At 39.0% G+C, this 20,407-nt stretch overlaps 1 protein-coding gene across 1 annotated transcript in view; it reads right to left on the bottom strand.

Moving 5' to 3' along the window:
- The window catches only part of GTF2A1L (general transcription factor IIA subunit 1 like), a 42,834-nt gene extending 37,366 nt beyond the window's left edge, over positions 1-5,468 (bottom strand). Inside the window, exons 1-3 of the mRNA XM_019416727.2 lie at positions 5,345-5,468; positions 2,934-3,035; positions 2,408-2,531 (exon numbers count right to left, since the gene is read on the bottom strand). Of these exons, the coding sequence (XP_019272272.1) occupies positions 2,408-2,531; positions 2,934-3,035; positions 5,345-5,365 (247 nt within the window). The 5' untranslated portion in view covers positions 5,366-5,468. The remainder of the gene's footprint in view (positions 1-2,407; positions 2,532-2,933; positions 3,036-5,344) is intronic.
- Between the last annotated feature and the right edge of the window lie 14,939 nt (positions 5,469-20,407).

The raw sequence follows: 20,407 nt of genomic DNA, 5'->3' as shown, positions 1-20,407 counted from the left end.
AAACTACCACTTGTGGAGTTTTAGTGTACTATCAAGTTATCTGAAAATGCTATTAAAATACTCCTCTTTTTCCAATTATACATCTGTGGGAAGCTAGGTTTTCTTCATATACTTTAGCCAAAACCACATATCACAACAGATTGAATTCAGATATAGATATGAGATATTAAAGACATTTGCAGAAAAGTAAAGTAACACCACTCCTGTCATTAAACATTTTTTATTCTGGAAAATGCTTACTGCTAACAAATATATGTTATGTTAACATATGATCAATTTTTTTATTATAAACCAACATTTTTTAAAAATTTCTCAGCTTTATTTTTTTAAGTAGGCTCCATACTGAACTTACGACCCTGAGATCAAGACCTGAGCTGATATCAAGAGTCACACACAACCAAGTGAGCCACTCAGGTGCCCCTAAATTTCTCAGCTTTAATTTCTAATATGGTAAACATATGTTTACAACGTCCGTTAAAAAAAAAAAATTCTTTGAGGCCCTCAATTTTAAAAGTACAAAGGGGTCCTGAGACCCAAAAAAAGGTTGACAATTGAAGATATAGTAAATTATTAAGCAAATGGGTAATACAGTCAAAGAAAATATGACAGGGCAAAAAGCTCTAAAGATGGAACAAAGGCAAATGACTTACTCCATTGTAGATTTAATTTGAACTTGTTATCAAGAGATAAAAAGGTTGCAGAAGTAAGTTTAGGTTATTTTAATCGGGCCTTTAAAAGCACACAATGAGAAGGTATAATTAAGAAGTACTTCAATTTTACAAGGCTATTTACTTCAAGAATTTTATTGTAGGAAACCTAGAAATGAAGGGAGATAAAAACAAGGCCTGTAATGCATTTTTAAAGGATACATGTACTTCCTCCTAAACCTTTTCATTACAAAATGATGTAGAAGAGAATAAAAACTGTCTTGTTTAAATTTAATTATTTCTATTATTCTAACTTTCAAGACAGAATAAGAATCAAGTGCTGAGTGAAAGCCAGATAGACATATTAGTTGCAAGACTATTTTGTGATTTAAATCACTGGTAATATTACCATCTTGCGGCAAAATCAAGTATTGCAATTTTGAATGACAAAGAACCTGTAAAGTGTTAACTGCTTTTGATAAAAGACAGTCAAGTCTTTTACTCCTCCACGCTGGCCACTCTCCAAGTCGCTCCTGGGTAAAAAAATGTTTAAAGTTCTTCAGTAAAGAATAAAGAATGTTATTTCAATAGAGAAATAAAAGGGATGACCTAATAAAATAGTTAAGTTAAAAACAGAAGCATAACCAAAACCTAGTAACTGATGTAAAATGTTTCAATGCTTCAACTTGGTAATTAAAACTGCCATGGTTAATTCTTATAAAGCAAAGTTATACTTTATAAGCATAGCATTAGATAAAATCTATGTTTGGTAATTCAATATTATTAACTTACTTATTAAGTTATAATTGCTGCCACACTTAAATTATCTTGTTTTGTCATAAAGAAGGTACTAGCCTCCCCACTATTTTCTCTTCACCTTGGTCCATTTGATTTTCTTTGGAATTTTCCCAAGGATGCAATGAACAACCTAGTTATTACTGACAATCTAATCCAAAATCTACCCTTGCTTCTTGCAGACACTGATCTATTTAATTTCAGCTAAACACAGTAAAACCCATGTCTGTGTGTGTCTGCATGCAGACATATACATATACACACATTAGGATAGCATAAAAATTGTAAGAATCAGAAAAGAATAAAGGATAGAAAGATATCACAGCATTGTTTATCTTTTCTTAGCTACTTTTTTCCAGTTTAAATGGATATATATAATATGGAAAATTATTTCCCTTAAAAGCAGAGGTTTAGATGAAGTCCAAGAATAAAGACAAAGTGCGCAAGGTGCATTTCTAGCCATTATATAATATCCAAAACAGTGAGGTAGTCTGAATAACCTCCATATTCTTCTTAACTCTTCATTTTGCTTCCAAAACAATAGCAGATTTATAATTTATACAAGCAAGAAAGAAAGAATTCACAACCATGGAACAACCCATCTTTCCCTCTGCTTTTTCAGCAATGGTGGCTGGGTTGTTCCGTGACTCAACCCAATCAAATTCTCTGAAATAACCAATGGATACTCACAATAGCCCATCAACTATGTAACTTGTTCCTCCAAAGTAACACTTGGTCACCTCTGCAGACTTTAATATTAAAAAAAAAAAAAAAAACTAGTTTGAATAACCTAATTTTTGTTACCAATAATTACATGCAGTGACGATTTATTGTTTATTTAATAGTAATGATTTTGAGGTCCAAGCCCTCTCACCTTAAGAAAATTACCCTAATTCAAAACCACCACCAAATGGGAATTTGTTCTGAAAAATCCAAACAGTACTAATTTACTAGCTGTATCCAACCTGTTGATGACTGTAATGTTTGGTGCAAGCTGTTTGGCAACTGAAGGGTGAACACAGGTGAATGTGTACTATTTCTGAAGAAGTCTTCTGTTGCTTTAGACTGCAAAACCTTTGTTTCCCAGAGCTGCAGAGACAAAAATGTTTGCTTTTTAAAAATAAATAAAACATTAAGATATTTTTTTCTTTTTAATTTTTTAAAAAATTGTTAGCTCAAAAAAAAAAAAAAATTGTTAGCTCAAGGGCGCCTGGGTGGCTCCGACTTCAGCTCAGGTCATGATCTCACAGTCTGTGAGTTCAAGCCCTACATCGGGCTGGCTGCTGTCAGCACAGAGCCCACTTCAGATCCTCTGTCCCCCTTCTCTTTGCCTCTCCCTTTCTTGTACTCTCTTAAAAATAATCATTTAAAAACACAAAGGGTCAGCTGATGGCAATTAAGGGGTTAAACAATTAAGGGGTTAAAACTATAATTTATCAGTTTCTTAAGATGAAAAAACAACAAAAAAGGAAACTTGTATTGTCTACAAACCTGCTTCAAGACTTTTAAAACTTGCTCCTCTATACCTTCTTCAGCAAATAGATCCCGCACTCCTTCAATTACATCTTCAATTACAGATCTATAGAGTTTAGGCTAAATAAAAGCAATTGTTAAAGCTTTAAACTCCCAAGCTTGAATGTATTCAGCCTTAAAAAGACATGCAGTGTACATTTTCTTATGGTTTAAAGAAAAACCACCATAAGGATATTTACTGGTGCAATCTACTCCCAATATAGCCTCAGCTGTCCATGAATTGTCAGCTTCTGACCCATAGCCTCATTCTATCTACGAGGCTGACTTACAGGACTACCATCAAATATGAGATAATAATCTCATCAAGATGTTAGGTTACAGTTGGGTTACTTGATTTTTCTGTCAGAATTTAACCCCCACTCCGCCTTTTAAAAAGGGAAGTTAATTTAAAGCAGATGGAAATCAACCTTCTGTCTTCAATTTACTTTTTTCTCAGAGGCCAAAGTAGCTTTTTTTAAAGTTCACTAGATTACTTCCACAAACGTAAACTGCAAGTCATAAGATTGAAATGAGCACTTGGGGCACCTGGGAGGCTCAGTCAGTTAAGCGTTCAACTTCGGCTCAGGTCATGATCTCACGGTTCAGGTCATGATCTCACGGTTTGTGGGTTCGAGCCCCACATCCGGCTCTGTGCTGACCACTCAGAGCCTAGAGCCTGCTTCGAAATCTGTGTCCCTCTCTCTCGCTCTCTGCCCTCCCCCACTCGCTCTCTGTCTCTCTCTCAAAAATAAACATTAAAAAAAACTAAAATAACAAAAATAAAAGATTGAAATGAGCACTTACAATAGAGTAACCAAAGCCTATCCCACTTCCAAAATATATGTAGTCCAAAAAAATATTCTGAACCACTGCCAAGGAAAAGTGCAACTGCACCAAAATGGAGTCATAACAGAAACTAAGGAGGACATGAATGAATTATAGCCTTCCACAAGACTGTGGTGATAAAAACTCTGACATTCTAGGACTGCTCTTTCATACTACCCAGTGAATACTCTAAATACTCCTACTCACACCAAGAGTAGCTAGGTCTTTAATCCTTTTAAACATCCAGGATAAGCTTATGAATAGGCCAATCAGTAACATTTAAATAATACGTTATTCACAGGCATATCCATTAAGATTAAGTGCCCTAGATTAGTTGCTTCTTTTAAAACAGTTTACCCTGATAAAGGCATACTAAATTGATGCTTCAATGTTAGTTCCAGCTAGTGTGATCACATTTAAAGCAAGAAAAAAAACTCTTGGGGGCTAAAAATTTCTTTTAAGATCCACCCTCAGAGTATAAGAGGGCATCAAAAATAACCCATTAGAACACAATTTTTCAAAAGCAAAATAGGTATTGAACATACTTTCTCTTCTGGAACTACAGTTAGACTTTATACTCTTTCCCTGCTACCTTTATTAAAACTATGCATAGTCCAGGAAATTCATCTTAACCTCTTGTCAATTTAAAAGAAAACACTCACACCTTCCTTGGGGTTCATCATCAGATAAAATGGTATACATGGTAAGCTTATATTCAAGCCTGACATATCTTAAAATAATTAACATAAAAAAATAGACACACATTGAAATAATAACATGGCTCTAAAAATGGACCTTTTTATGCTGCATATGTATACATGAAACCCATAAAATAACAGCAACAGAGCTGGACAAGCACACTGCCTTTCACCAAATGTGAAGTTGTTCAGGTGAACTGAAAATAAAGGTGAATCCTTGTTTTTTTGCAATTCAGGTTTTTTAAAGTGACAGAGCATTTCACAAGTGCCATTTAGCCTGTCAATTCTCATTGAGAGGTTTACGTACCTCTTAAGGGTAGGAGAACAATGTTGGTGTTTAATTCCAATTGTATACTTAAGTATTAAGATGAAGGATGGGGAAAAGGCGGGGGGGGGGGGGTGTAGGCAAGAACTCGAAAAATATGCAGTAACACGTTAGATCACATTACTTGTTATTTCAGATAAATAATATAGCTTAGAGTCAACAATGGCCATACCAAAATTAAGAACTGCAGTTAGAGCACAACTGAACTTGGGAATTTTCTAAACACAGAGGAAACTAAGAGGGTTAATCTGAGTTCCAGGTCTAACCACTTCTTCCAGATAGCCTCAGTGTGGGTGAAGAGGGAGGAGAGGCCCCGGTTCCTCTTGCGGGGGCCAGTCCCAACTTCGGCTGAGTTACTGATCCTCATCGACCTCCTCCAACACTGACCCTCACAGCCGGGGCCGCTAAGGGAAAGGGTTTCTGAAAATCTGTGAAGGGCCAGGAGGCAAAAAAGAGTGTGTAGAGCAGGGCCACCGTGATCCCTGGCCCGGCCCTCCCTCTACACAGAGCACATGCCAAGGGGCCAGGCTGGTCCTCCTTACCACGGGGTTGACGCTGGCCATGATAGCGGCTCCGGTGCCTCCCCCCTCGCGCCTGCACAGCACGCGGTGCTCTGCCGAGGCCCACTCCCCGCACGCTTTGAACGGTGGCCGGCGGCTTGCACGTTGCTACGCAGGGACGCTGGGGGCGGGGCAGGGGAGGAGAGAATGTGGGCTGAGCAGGGTACACCGAATTGAGGGGAAGAGGTTGGCAGGCTTGAATGAGCCAAGAAGCCAGCTAAAATAGTCCGATTAAGTGTGATCTAACCAGCTTTCGGCCATTCAGCTGACCCCTGAAGAAACTTTATTTTCTCAGTCTGTAAATAAAGGCTAAGAAAATAGGGGAGACACGATGCAGTGGTAGATTCCAGTTCACCTTCAGCTTGGAAGGGGGGTGGGCTAGGAAAGTGGGGAGACTAGTGGCATCTGCCCTCACCTTTTACCAATTCTCACCCTTCCTTCTACGCCCCGCTCACAGCTGAACTCCAGTAAAAGTATAAAAGAGCTAAATAATTCTAAAATTGATAGTCAAAGTGTAGAAGAGCAACATTAGCATCATCTGGGAACCTGTTAAAAATGCAAATTATTGGGTCCCACCCTAGACCTAGTGAATCAGAAACTCTAAGGATGGGGCCCAGCATTCTGTAACTTTAACAGGCTCTCCAGACGATTCTGATGGGTGCTGAAATGAGATTCACTGTCCCAAGACAAAGATTCTCAGCTTTGGCTGCACGTTGAAATCACCTGGAGAGTTTAATAACCATTTGGCACCTGAGTCTCACCCCAGAGACTCTGATTCCACTATGCAGCTTAGGTAGAGAAGGAGTGTTAAAGTCAGCACCCCACTACTACCCAGGCTCTTTTCCTTCTCAGGTAGAAATCACCATCTCTTGACCTGCAATAATTCCCTCCCTCCCCTGAAAGGCAGAGCATCTAGGAGCATACCTTGACTAGGGCTGAGGATACATCTAAGCATAGATAACGTGGAGTCTTAAGAAAGAGAGAAAGTCATCTATTGCCACTACTCTGCCTTTTAAATAGCCTTTTTACTCTGCAGATAGGTCCTGACTTAACCAGATGGCTAAGTTATTTAATTATTAAAAATCATATCAGGTTTTAAATTGGCTGTTTATTTATTTGTATAAGTTCAGTAGAGCTATTTATGCCCTACACTCTGTATTCACTTTGCCTGGGCCAGGTACCTTACAAGTTGTGAGCTTCAAGCAGCTGATTTATATGGAGCCCTTTAGAAGGCTTTCTGAAATTAAAAACTATCTGAAATTTCTTTTACAAAAAGCCAAGAATTTTAAAGAGTAATTTTTAATGATTGTATCTCTAACTGGCAATTTACTACCAGAAGTATGCAAAATGATTTATCTGTCACCCAAAATACAAAAGCTAAAAGCAGTCATTGATTCCCACTGATATGATAAATCCAATTAAATTATTCAAGCTGAGAAATAAGAAGGCTGAAAGATCTCTTGTTTTCCAACCTTTCATAGCCAAGTTTTAAAACCTTCTTCTTAAATGCATATGATTGGTAATCACCTAACAGCATATTGTTTTATATTACTTCCTTGTATATTTTACCCTTCTCAAGGCTATATTGTAGATCATACATACTTCTGAAATTAAGTTTGAACCTTAATACCCAAAAGAAGTGTCACTAAGAGTTGAATTGTTATTGCTTAGTATACTTAATAGACTCAGGTCAGAGAGGCATTATGTATCTTTGGCAGAGAAATGTCAGCAACTTTCCATTTGCCTCTTGTGGTCTTTCTGGATGATCACTAGTAAGTTCAGATATAATTTGTTCCCAATAATAAATAATAGCTTTTAGAGGAGGTATACTTTAACCCATGTTCTAGGTGAATCCATGTTGTAAAATCTGCTCTGGATCTGTGGTAGCCACCATTCATGATGGCCCCAATGATCCTCACCTCCTGGCATTCACAACTTTGTGTTGTCCCTCCGACACTGTACCATGGTTTGTCTGGGTAGCAAATAGGATAAAGGAGAAATAATGTTGTATCACTTCTGAGATTAAGTTAAAAATGACTGTGGCTTCCTTCCTTGAGATTCCTTCAGATCATTCACTTTGGGAGACAGTAGTTATCATGTTGTGGGGACACTCAACCTGTGGAGAGGTTTGTGTGGCAAAGAACTGAGAGTCCAGCCCATAGCTAACAAAGATCAGAAGCCTGTAGACAATCACATGAGTAAGCTTGGAAATTGATCCTTCCCCCTTTAGGTGGTCCAAGGTGACAGTTTGACTGCATTCCTTTGAGAGATCTTGAAACAGAACCCCCCTCTAGGCATCTTGTGATTCCTAGTCCTGAGAAATTGTGTGAGATAATAAACACACGTCATTTTAAGCAGTTAAATGTGGGGATAATTTTTTTTTTAATTCTAGAGAAAGAGAGAGCACACAGCAGGGAAGAGGGGCAGAGGGAGAGTGAGAATCTTAGGCAGGCTCCATGCCCATCGGGGGTGGGGTGGGAGAGAGGGGTTGATCCCACAACCCTGCGATCACAACCTGAGCAAAAATCAAGAATCAGATGTTCAACCAACTGAGCCACCCAGGGTCCCCTGGGGATAATTTGTTACACAGCATGAGATGCAGGGCCCATTGTCTGATTGGATTGTGACTAGTGAAGGCTTAGTTCTACCTCATTGTAATCTCAGCACTTAAAAGTTAATACCCTCATCAATCACAAGAGCATTTGAAAAGTATGTAAAGGAATCTTTATAGACTGATATCTGGTGGTGTTGACCCCAGGTTATCATCAAGCAAGCAAACTCTTATAGTCATGTAATGATCATATTTCTTTTGTCAATTTTTCAAACCCACTGGGGAAGTGTGTTGCATACACAAAACACTTTTGATGCTAAAATTGAAATTTCAAGATCCCAAAACTTCAGTGAGGCAAGTTTCAGTGACTATTTTTTATGTTAGTAAATAACCTAAAATGAGAATAAAAAAGGAATGCTGAGGTTTGGTCCTTCTTTGAGTATTCGGTTCTTTGAAATTATACCTGTGGCAAAGCATGAAGCTCTTCCCTAGCTGCCCATCACAATTTGGAACACCATGTTTTCATTTTCTCCTGCTTTATTTAGAGACTATAATACATAATATTACATTTGTGATCGATGCCTGTTTTGCAACATTTAAGCAAATCTAATAATTGGATTAATTTCTTTGTATTCCATATACTCTAGTTATTTTTGCCCAGAGGTTTCGGTGCTACTATTACAAAAGTAAAGAAATAATTTCACTTTGCTTATTGTGAGAAAAGGCCAGATCTATGAAGTCCTTTCTCTGAATGAGAATGTTTTTTAAAAAATGTATTTTAGAGACAGCCCATTATCTTTTACATATTAAATTTTACAGTCAAATGCAGAGCATTTCAGTAACTGTACAGGCTCTAAATTATATATTTAATCAGTAATGAAAAATACAAGTTAGTCTCTGAGCACATGACTCAAGGCAGCAACTATTCATAATTAGTTTCTGAACATTTTGCAACCACTGCACTAAACCCAGCAGTATTTCGCTTCTCTATCTGTTTGATCCTTCACATCTTCCAGGAAATGAAAATCCAGATAATCTCTGCCCCACCTTGTAACTTTGAAATTGTTACAGGTAGTTCTGATTTATGTATATTCTGTACTTCTGTAACATTTTCCATTTTCTAATCCAAAATCAACTTACATTATTTGAACATCAGATATTGCTTCACCATGATGAATTCCCTCTCCCCACCTCAAAAGGATTTCAGTTAAAATGACTGTGTCACAATGCTATGGCCAGCTGGTGACGTTATCACACAGTGTAATGCTGTTAATGATCACAGTACTGCCTATCTCAAAATGTTTTCACATTAAAGAGATGTATGCGTGGTGCACGTATGAAAATTAGTGATTATAATTAACTCAGCAAAAGTATGGAGGATGACTTCCAACACAATGTTCCCCATGGGTACTTTTTCAACATTCTCATCAGGGGCTGATCAGAATTCAGTGACTTTCTAGCTAACGAATGATTCCATTTTCGTTCTTTGAATCACAATGTGTATAATCATATATGAACATGAATTATTACCAAGGATAATGTCCATTGTCTTCAGTTAATTTTCCAAACTACATTTCTACTTAGAGACGAGGGAGATAAAGACCAATAAAACTAGCTTTGTTCCAACAGTACTGTACTTTTCTTCTTATCTAATTTGTCTCATTTTATGAAGCAGCATCTTGAGTATTCTATATTGTTATCTTAGGGGCTTCAAATATCAGGGGAGGCAGGGAAAATATGGAGTAGACACACTTCTTCCTATTCCTTCCACTAAATATAGCTAAAAACTCTAGGTAATGGATATAAAACAAACACAAGAACATCATGAAAGGTAGAGAGAAGAGCACAGACCAGTTAGAGAATTTGCAACCCAAAGAATGACACAGCAGTGAATTCTCTGGTTTTTCTTTTTGTCTCATGTATCCCGAACCAGGTGCTGATGAAGCTGGCAGCCCAGAAACACCAACAGTCACAGACAAAAAAGAACAAAAGGCTCTCTTTCTAGCCAAAGAACCAAGAAAGAGGCAGCAAGACAGAAAACTCTTTTTTTTTAAGTTTATTTATTTATTTTCAGAGAGATAGAGCATGCACACAAGTGGGGTAGGGCAGAGAGAGAGGGAGAGAGAGAGGATCCCAAGCTGGCTCCGAGCTGTCAGCTCGGAGGCCAACGCTGAAGTCAAGAGTCAGATGCTTAACCGACTGAGCCACCCAGGTGTCCCAAAACAGAAAACTCTTAAACAACTGCTCTACTAGAAAAAAAAAAAAAAATGGCCACATCCTAAACCTGTCAGTGAAGGCAAAGTAGACTTCCACTCTTGTCCACATATAACAAGGTGCAGCCATTCCCATGATGTCACTGGGTACCACACGTGATGCCTGGATTTGCACTTCACCCAGCTGTAGAGAAACATCCCTACCACCCACTGGGGTTGTCAGAGAAGGCCAAGATTTTAATTCCTGCTGGTGATAGTGAGACCTGTCCCTTGCAGTGTAGCAGAGGTCATGTGAGAAGGAGCAACAAGGCACCATTTCCTGTCTCAGCCGGAGTGATGTCAGTGGAAGCCTGTTATGAAGCATGAACTTCCCCCCTACCCAATACTAATGAAAGCTCCCCCCTCCCCTGGGGTGTCAACAGAGGCTAAAAGGAGAACCAGCCCTTCACCTCCACCTGGAAATAGCAAGATGGCATTCTCACCTTCCCCCACTGACCCACTGTCACAGAAGACCTGCTAAAACAGTTTTAAATAAGATCTAGTCTCATAATAACCAAAATGTCCAGCATGCAACTGAAAATCACCTATCGTCCAAGAACCAGGAAAATCTCAACTTGAAAGAGAAAAGACAATCAGTAGATACCAACACAGAGCTGACTAAGATGTGGGAATTATCTGACAAGGATTTTAAAGCAGTCTTACTAAAACTTCTTTGATGAGCATTCAAGCAAGCAATTAAATGAGCACTTTAAACAAATGAAAAAAAAGTCTCTACAAGGAAATAGAAGATACAGAGAAGAACCAAATGGAAGTTTTATGACTGAAAAATAGAATAACCAAAGTAAAAATTCTATGGATGGGCTTGCTATGTGTTGGATTATATCTCCCAAAAAAGGTAGAGTGAAGTCCAAACCTGCAGTACCTCAGACTGTGACCTTATTTGGAAATACAGTCATTGCAGATACAATTAGCTAATATGAGGTCATACTGGAGTAGGGTGGGCCCCTAACCCAATATGACTGATGTCTTTTTCAGAGAAGGACAAAGACACACAGAAAGAAGACAGTCATGTGACAAAGAGGCAGAAATTGGAGGGATGCATCTACAAACTAGGAATGCCAAAGATACCAGCAAACACCAGAATCTAGAAAAAGCAAGGAAGACATTCTCCCTTACAGGTTTCGGAGGGAGTATGGCTGGGTCAATACCCCGATTTCAAACTTCTAGCCCAACTTCAAATCGAGATAATAAGTTTCTGTTATTTTAAGTTACTCAGTGCATAGTAGTCTCTTACAGCAGCCCTAGGAAACTATACAAGGCTCAGCAGCAGAATGGAGAGCACAAAGCAAAGAATCTGTGAACTTGAAAACAGAACAATAGAAATAGCCCAATTTGAACAATGAAGAGAAAAATAGACAATGGAAATATAAGTGTCTTTCTTGTCAGGAACCATAAAGGCCAGGAGGAGGTGGGCTGAAAAGAACTGTCAACTCATTATCCCAAATGCAGTGAAAATATCCTTCAAAGAAAAAAGGGAAAATCAAAATATTCTCAAATGAAAGAAAACTAAGATTATCTATCACCAGCAAATCTACCCTAAAAGTATGGCTAAAGGTAGTTCTTGAAATAGAAAGGAAATGATAAAAGGAGGAAAGAAAGAAAGAAAGAAAGAAAGAAAGAAAGAAAGAAAGAAAGAAGAAAGAAGAAAGAAAGGGAGAAAGAGGGAGGTAGGGAGGGAGGAAGGAAGGGGAATGAAAAATACAAAATGTGTAAATGTAACAGACTTTCCTTCTCTTGGCTTTTTGAATGTAGCAAAAGCTACAAAGAGAAATACATTAAAAATACTCTAGATAAATCAAAATGGAATTCTAAAAAAAATGTACAAGTAACCAACAGGAAAGCAGGAAAAAGAAAAAAAAATAAAGAACAGAGGGAACGAACAGAAAAATATAGGCACAAACCTGTGTTGGCAAGAATGTGAAGAAAGTGTAAACAGTGCAGCTAGTTTGGAAAACAGTTTGGCAGTTTCTTGAAAAATTAAAAATAAATTTCCCATATGACCCAGCAATTCCACTCATACCCAAGAGAAATGAAAACATGTCCACACAAAGATTGGTACATGAATATTCATAGCAGCACTGTTGATAATAGCAAAAAAGTGAGGAAAACCCAAATTTCCATCAAATGATAAATTGTCAAATAAAATGTGGTATAGCCATGCAATGGAATACTATTAGACAATAAAAAGGAATGAAGTACTGATACATGCATGAACCTGGATGAACACAGATACACAATATGAATGAGCTTCAAAAACATTACAGTGGAGCACCTAGGTGGCTCAGTTGGTTGAGCATCCAACTTCGGCTCAGGTCATGAACTCACACTTCATGGGTTTAAGCCCTACATGGGGCTCTATGCTGACAGCTCAGAGCCTGAAGCTTCCTTTGGATTCTGTGTATCCCTCTCTCTCTGCCCCTCCCCTGCTTATGTTCTGTCTCTGTCCCTCAAAAATGAATAAACATTCAAAAAATAATTTTTTTAAGATTATAGTAATTTAAGGAAGCCAGAGACAAAAAAACTTCTATTGTTTAATTCTATTTATATTAAATGTCCAGAAGAGGCAAACCTATAAAGACAGAAATTAGATTAGTGGTTGCCTGGGGCTGCAATGAAAAAGAGAAGCAACTGAAAATGGGCTCCAGGAATTTTGGGCAGAGATGGGAATGTTCTAAAATTGATTGTAGTGATGTGATGGTTGTACAATTCTGTGGATGTACTAAAAATCTTTGAATTGTTCACTTAAAACAGGTGAACTTTATGAGATACAGTCATCAAGAAAGTTGTCAAAAGGTATCAAGGTTTCAGGGGAGTTAGGGTGGACCTAATTTTTTTTTAATTACGGTAAAATAAACATGACAAAATTTGCCATCTTAACCATTTTTAAGTGCACAGTTCAGTGGCATTAAGTACATCTGCATTGTTGTGCAACTATCACCACCACCCATCTCTATAAGTCTTTTCATTTTGCAAAACTGAAACTCCGTGCCCACTGAACAGTAGTAACTCTCCATTTCAACTTGGAGCTGCGTTTTATCCTTGTGTGGACAGGTCTAGGAAATTAAGCAACTGGTATTGTTTCAAATGCAGGAAAAAAACTTTCTGAAGCTACAGAATGGTTCCAAAATATGTTTAACAAAAGACAGATACTTTCATTTCACAACCAAAAACACCACTCCATTGGGTGTTGGGTATTCAATGAGAAACCATGACTCCTGGCCCATAGGAGGTGCTAAAAGCCTATGAAGAAGGCTTCCTTCTTCATTTTCAGCAGCTTTTAAAAATAAGATGGAATCAAATTTTAAAGCAAACACTTTTTTTTTCATCCTCTTGAAGATATATATGTTTAGTAAGAAAAAGTATATGTGTGATAGATTTTAAATTTCTTGAAGACTGGGGCTGTGTATTATTATCTTTATATGTCTCCATAGTATCTCCACTACAGAAATCATTCATTGAATGTTACTGATTTGAATTTTTAGTTAAACTGCTCTAAAATGAGGGCGCTTGGGTGGCTCATTCGGTTAAGCCTCCAGCTCTTGGTTTTGGCTCGGGTCATGATCTCACAGTTCATGGGTTTGAGCCCTGCATTGGGCTCCATGCTGGCAGTGAGGAGCCTGCTTGGGATTCTCTCTCTTTCCCTCTCTCTCTACCCTTCCTCTGCTCATTCTCTCTCTCTCAAAATAAATAAATAAACTTAAAAAAAATTGTTAACTGCCATAAAATGGAATTCCTAGCCTATTTGTGGGGAAAAAAATAGGGACCAAAATAAAATTACCAATAGGAGAAGTAGTGCATTGATCTTCATTCATTCATTCATTCATTAGATATTTTTTATTCAACATATAGATCATAAACACTTGCTAAGGGATCAGCACCATAGCATTGACATTGATACAACCATTGCCTACCACCACCCCTGTCTGTGGGCTTCTTCCTAGAAAATGGGAAATTACTGTAGGCAGAGTCACCCCAATCAAAATCCCAGATGGGAGAGAGGAAAGAAAACTACACAAGCAATTACAATGTAATGGGTTAGTAGTCAAAATTACTTATGAGGAGCACCTAACTTGAACAGGGAGAATCAAGGCGGCTTCCTGGAGTAGGACCCCTCAAGTTAGACTGTGGAATGAGCAAGGGATAAAGGAAGGGGGCAGGGAAGAGTGTCCCAGGGCGCTGTACAAGCCAAAGCTTGGCCAGACAAGGGAGGACATGGTGGGTTTGAGAAAATGAGAGCATTTGGCCAGGGGTTAGAGAACAACATAAGTTGGCAAAGTTAAGGCTGGCTGGTCAGTGTCAGATCGTGTGCTCCCCACTGACTGCAGCAGGGAGTGTGGATTGGAGGACAGGCACACTGGAAGCGGAGGAGCAATTACAAGTCTGTGGGGTAAGGAAGAATCAGCAGCTCTGTTTGAAAAGCCTGCAGCAGGCGCAGAGGAAGAACAAGAGATCGACGTTGCTGATGTGTATCCTTTCCTGGTGCTCAGTCATATAAGGCAAAGAGGAAGAAAGGGGTAAGACCTCAAGAGACTTGAGCAAGTTTGGGTGGCCGGGGTGTGGGGTGGAGATCCACCAACAGGGAAAAGGCAATAAAAAAAAGGGTGACAAACGTCATCTAGTTCACAGTTTTACCTCAGGCCACTTCTGGTCCCAGTGTGAGTTTAATATAGAATTTGTCCTTTTCCACAATGAGTACTCAGCAAAGCCTTTGAAAAGTGTTTCAGAAGATCTCAAAATTATCCACTGGAGAGGCAGGCTCTTGGCATTTAACAATGCCACTGTTTAAAGATGCTCTTTCCTTGTCCTTTTCATGGCACTTGAGGACCTTGGGGTGGAATTCTCTCTGAACAGTGTGAAAATATCAAAACAAAGCCCTACAGAAAAGGACAAGCATTTCTACTGGCACCATCGCCCACCCCCATACAGCCACTCACAGATCTGCAGCATCTCTCTCAGAGATGAGAAGCAGAAAAAGAGTAAATTCTACACCAGCCACCACTGGGTTTCCCCAACCTGAACATGCATTCTTTGTTAGTGGGATTAATAATCTTCAATTCCAAAATCCCAAGAATTTCCCCATTTGGATCAGTATAGTTGATATTTAAGCATTGCTACCAGTGAAGAACAGAAGTTGAGAAATACATGACCGAACTATTCAAGAAAATAAAATTAAAGTCAGTCTTTTTAAAAAAAATTTTTTTTGGTTAACGTTTATTTATTTTTGGGACAGAGAGAGACAGAGCATGAACAGGGGGAGGGTCAGAGAGAGAGGGAGACACAGAATCTGAAACAGGCTCTAGGCTCTGAGCTGTCAGCACAGAGCCCGACACGGGGCTCAAACTCACGGACCGCAAGATCGTGACCTGAGCCGAAGTCAGACACTTAACCGACTGAGCCACCCAGGCGTCCCTAAAGTCAATCTTAAAGGGGAGTCACAGATACCCCTTCTCTGTGGGAGGGTGAAAAGCTTCTGAATTCAATTCCATTTCTGGAAAAAAAAAAAACTAAAAAATGATACCTTGGATACATATGCCTGCTTGCATCTGTACCCATAAACTCTGCCTTCCCTCCTATTTGCAATGGGTGAATTGTTCATCCCCTTATCTAAATCAGCCCCCCACTAGCACCTCGGAGTCTATCCCCACTGTCTACTCAGAGATATGACCCTAGCAATTTTCTCTCTGTCTTTGGCATCATCCATTTTTCTTTTGCCACCGGATCACTGCCAACATGCAGACATCCACTATCTAGGGGTATACCAAAGGTTAAAGAGAGGGTGGTCAGTCCCAGGTGCAGGTAATAGCGTGTGCATTGTCTATAGAAAATTTAGATACAAGAATGAAAATGACTTTTAATCCGGTTGCTTTTTCTTTTGCCACGTGCTGGCAATTCTAAGCAATATCTGAGATACAACATTCCCCCACCCTGCTCCTGGCAACTTTTCATTGGTACAGTGTTCTAAACAACAGCTAGAATCACTGTTGAGTTTTAATAACACACACATAAACTTCAAATCAGCACACGTTAACTTCTTACCATTTCATGAACATTGTCGTCTGCATAGAAGTTAATCTGAAAAATCCCCAGTTATACAGTTAAACCCAGGACATATAGGGACTCAGATATCCATATTCATTTGGGGAATTCCTAATGGTCCAGAGTCATCCAAATTTGCTTCAGTTCCTGTCTCCATTCCCTTTGGAACTACATATTCCTAGGTGGAGACTATCGATTCACAATAAACAATGACCAGAAAGATGAAAAAGTAAAACTTGAGTTACTTCATTTTTGTCATTCTGTGTGACTCTCCTGTGTGCCATTTGTATCTTTAAATTTAAAAGAATGAAACAGTAGGATGCCTGACTGGTGCCATAGGAAGAGAATGCAATGCTTAAACTCAGGGTTGTGAATTCAAGCCCCACATTAGGTACAGAGATTACTTAAAAATAAATAAATAAACTTAAAAAATAAATACAAATAAATAAAGAGAGAGATATAGTGTGAATGGCAAGATGTAATAATTTTTGCTTGAGAAGTTTTGTTTGGTTGCTCTATACATGAAATATTTATTGTATTTGAGTAATAATACCTTTAAAATTGAAGTCTATTCTTCTATTTTAATTATTAATTATTTTAAAACTGAAGAAGGAATTAAGAAAACAAAACATTTAATTAGCATTGCCTAGATTGTACCTATTGCAGCTATTTTTGTGTTATTAAAATTCATGTATTAGTTACTGGACAACTATTTACATAGAATGTTATTATACCAGGCTGCAACACAGAACCAAAGTACAGACTGTTGGGTAAATATAAAAACTACCAAATAAATAGTTGTATTGTTTTCATCCTGCAGGAACCGAGAGGAATTTGTGGGTGTTCACAAGACTGTGAAACTAGCAGCTAGTTCATAAACATTCTGAATTTCGTAACAAAACCTGAAGTGAGATCTCCATACCAACATGAAATAACACTGGCTGGTGGAGACTAACCAAGAAAAATTTTAAAGCAGAATAAGAGGTGATTGAAGCAATGGCTGGATTTATTTCAAAACTTGTGATGCTTCCGACACCACAAGTACAGTTAATGGAAACTCTGAAGAATGCAAGCGGGCACGTCCAAAGCACCTGATAGAAACAATGCAAGATTCAGACAACATGGACTGAAAGATGACAAGGAATCACTTCCTAGAAGTACTGACAATGAGGAAGAGAAGTGAAATTTTAGTAAGAGTCAACATCAATCAGATTTACGAAAACAGTGACAAAGAGGATGGACTTTGGTCTTAAGGCAAAAGGGTGTTAAACAGATCTCATCCTCACCAGCTACTGTCCCAATGTTCTTATTTACAGCAAAGCTCCTCAAAAAAGCCATCTACTCACGGTCTCTACTCCTACTTGAGTTGTCTGTCAACGTCACGGATGATTTCCACGTTGCTAAATTCAAAGACCAATTCTTAGTCCTCGGCTTATACGGTCAGCAGCATTTCAGGTAGCTGATTACACTTACTCCAGTGAGGTACTCTTCCTCCATCTCCTTTACTGGATCATCCTCATTTTCCTGACCCCTAATATTACAGTCCAAAGACTCAGTACCTAGACCGCTTCTACTTTTTACACTCACTTGTAGGCAATCTCATCCAGTCTTACAGCTTTTGGTGCTAGGGTCTCTAAACATCCCATCTCTGGCTCGACCCTCTTTCCTGCCTGGTGTATTTACCTGGATGCCTGATAGGCCTCTCAAGGTCAACACACTCAACCTGCATTTCTGATCTTTCTCCCCAAACTTTCTCCTATAACTCTTTCTCTTCTCCATAAAAGACAGCTCCCGTTTTTAGTTGCTCAGGCCAAAAGTCTGGGAGTCAGTTTTGTTTCCTTCTTTCCACCACACTGGGAGCCCAATCCAATCCATCAGCACACACTACTGGCTCTATATTTCAGACGTGTCCTGAGTCCAACCATATTTCACCCCCCATTACCATTCCCAGGTACCATTGCCTCTCACCTGGATTATTGCAATAGCCTCCTAACCACGCACTGCTTCTGCCATTACCCACTTTTATGTCCACAGAATCATCATAACATGTAATTCAGTTCATGTCACTCATCTGCACAAACCTTCTAATGGCTCCCGTCTCACTCAGAATAAAATCCAAGTCCTTCCCAAAGACTACAGAGCCCTATGTGATCTGCTTCCCTCACCCACCCACAACCTCCCTGATCTCTCCCCCAGCCATCCTCCCGTTCATCTGCTCCCACCACCCAGCAGCCATCTGCCCTCCTTGGTGTTTCTCCGATAGGCTAAGCACACTCAGACTTCAGTGCCTCTGCAAAAGCATTTCCTTCTGCTGGACACACCCTCCTCTGGGAGATCTTGGTCACTTGCTTCCTCACTTCTTTCAGGTCTCTGCTAGAATGTCATCTCATCAGCGAGGACTTCTGGGGCCAACCTATCTAAAATGGATTTCAATTTTCTGCCATTCTGTTGCTTTTTTCCACCCCCTGCACAGCAATAATCACAACACGGTATCCGTGTATTGTCCAACTTCCCCACTATTAAATATCTTCCACAAGAAGAGGAATTTGCTGTTTGGTGATTGCGTATCCCCAGTGCCTAGAAAAATGCAAGCACACAGTAAGCACACAATAAACATTAGAGTCAGCAAGACAACTAATTAGAACAATGGTCTCATAGCATTTTGAGGTGATTCAAAGTGAACACTTAAAGCAGCCGATGTCAAGCAAGCCTTCTGTACTTCAGAGTGTGGAAGACACCTTTGGGAATGCCTGATGTGTTTAGCCACATTCATACACTTACTCGTGGAAAAATATTGTTCTAACAGGCTTTATAAGAAAATGACAACATCCACCCAGAAAGATTTCTGGAAGACAGTGCCTGTCTTAAAGAGACAATGCTCGTTAGTAGTCTCTGAGGACTACACGGGGTGAAGGCTTATCCTTGAGTCAAGACAGTATGGTATAGCCTCCTGAAAGCATACATTTGCTTACCTAAGAACCTAAAAGTACATTCCTGCACTAGAGCTTTTTACAGACCACACCCAACTTGATACATGGCAACTGAAAGCTCAGAAGTCAAACAGGATGGACCCGCTGTAATATTTTTAAAATATTTTAAGGAAAGAAGATTTAGAGTTTATTAAGTTAAAAAAAAATTGTTTGAAATCTGTTGAGAAGCAAGGCACTATTTTTTTTTTTGTCTCTGTAGTACTCAAAAATATTTAGAGATAAGCATGGTATTTAAATCTCTGGGATGTGTAAAATTGTATTCAACAGCATTTTTAGACAGGGCATTAAGAATACTTAAAGTGTTTGTCTACTGCATTAATTTTAATTATACTCCACTGGACTCACAATGGTTTGAAATGCTTTACAAAATGCCCCCAAGATCTTTTATTAATCATAATACAAGCACCACCAAACTCAAAAGCTCGAACTCTGGGTAGCAGCAGCTTGCCTGCGAGCGCCCTCTTCTGTTTCAAAAGTATATGGCAATTTTCATTACGTGGAATTCACAATTCTGGGCAGCACAAAATGGGCTTTTCAGGGAAATGTCGACAAACACAATCATATTATTTAAATATACTGTCCTCCCACCTAAGGTTTGTCAGGCTGTTCTGGAGCAGATAGAGGAGGGGAAGATGAGGGGAAAGTTGCAACCCCAGAAGTTAATGGTGATTTGCATTTCATCCCCGGGAAATCTCTGAGAAATGAACTTTAATCTAAAACATGAAGCAACTAGTCTAATCTGTTTTCCTTTTCCTTACAGACAGAATCCGATTTTAAAGGCAAAATATTACCTGCAGCTTTTATCTAAGGTATTCTCTGTAACTCAGCGATTTGCTTTCTGACTTGCAATCCTGTCTTGCTTTAAAAATTAATGTACAAATTCATATTTAGATGCTAGTTCTAAGCAGGAACGTACTAATGCAATTATAATCAGAAAAACCTTTTGTTCCATATAAACTGGGAAAATATGCAGGGAATGAGGTTGAATCTTATGAAATTGCCATTAAGAATGGGTAAATATTGCCCATTTCATATGGTTCAACCAAATACACCCAGTCCTGTGCTTTAGGACCCTGGATAAGAGCACTAAGAGGGGCTGAGAGAGACATAGCAAAATCTAGTGGAATCACGGTGTGTCTACACACAAAGGGGGCTGGGTAGTCTAGGTGGAGTTGATATAAAACAGGAAAGAACT

Source organism: Panthera pardus, unplaced genomic scaffold (genome assembly GCF_024362965.1).
Source record: "Panthera pardus isolate Hobbes unplaced genomic scaffold, ASM2436296v1 HiC_scaffold_25, whole genome shotgun sequence".
NCBI classification, from domain to species: domain Eukaryota; kingdom Metazoa; phylum Chordata; class Mammalia; order Carnivora; family Felidae; genus Panthera; species Panthera pardus.
The sequence above is the reverse complement of the archived record's forward strand: the minus strand, read 5'-3'. Positions and strand labels throughout refer to the sequence as shown.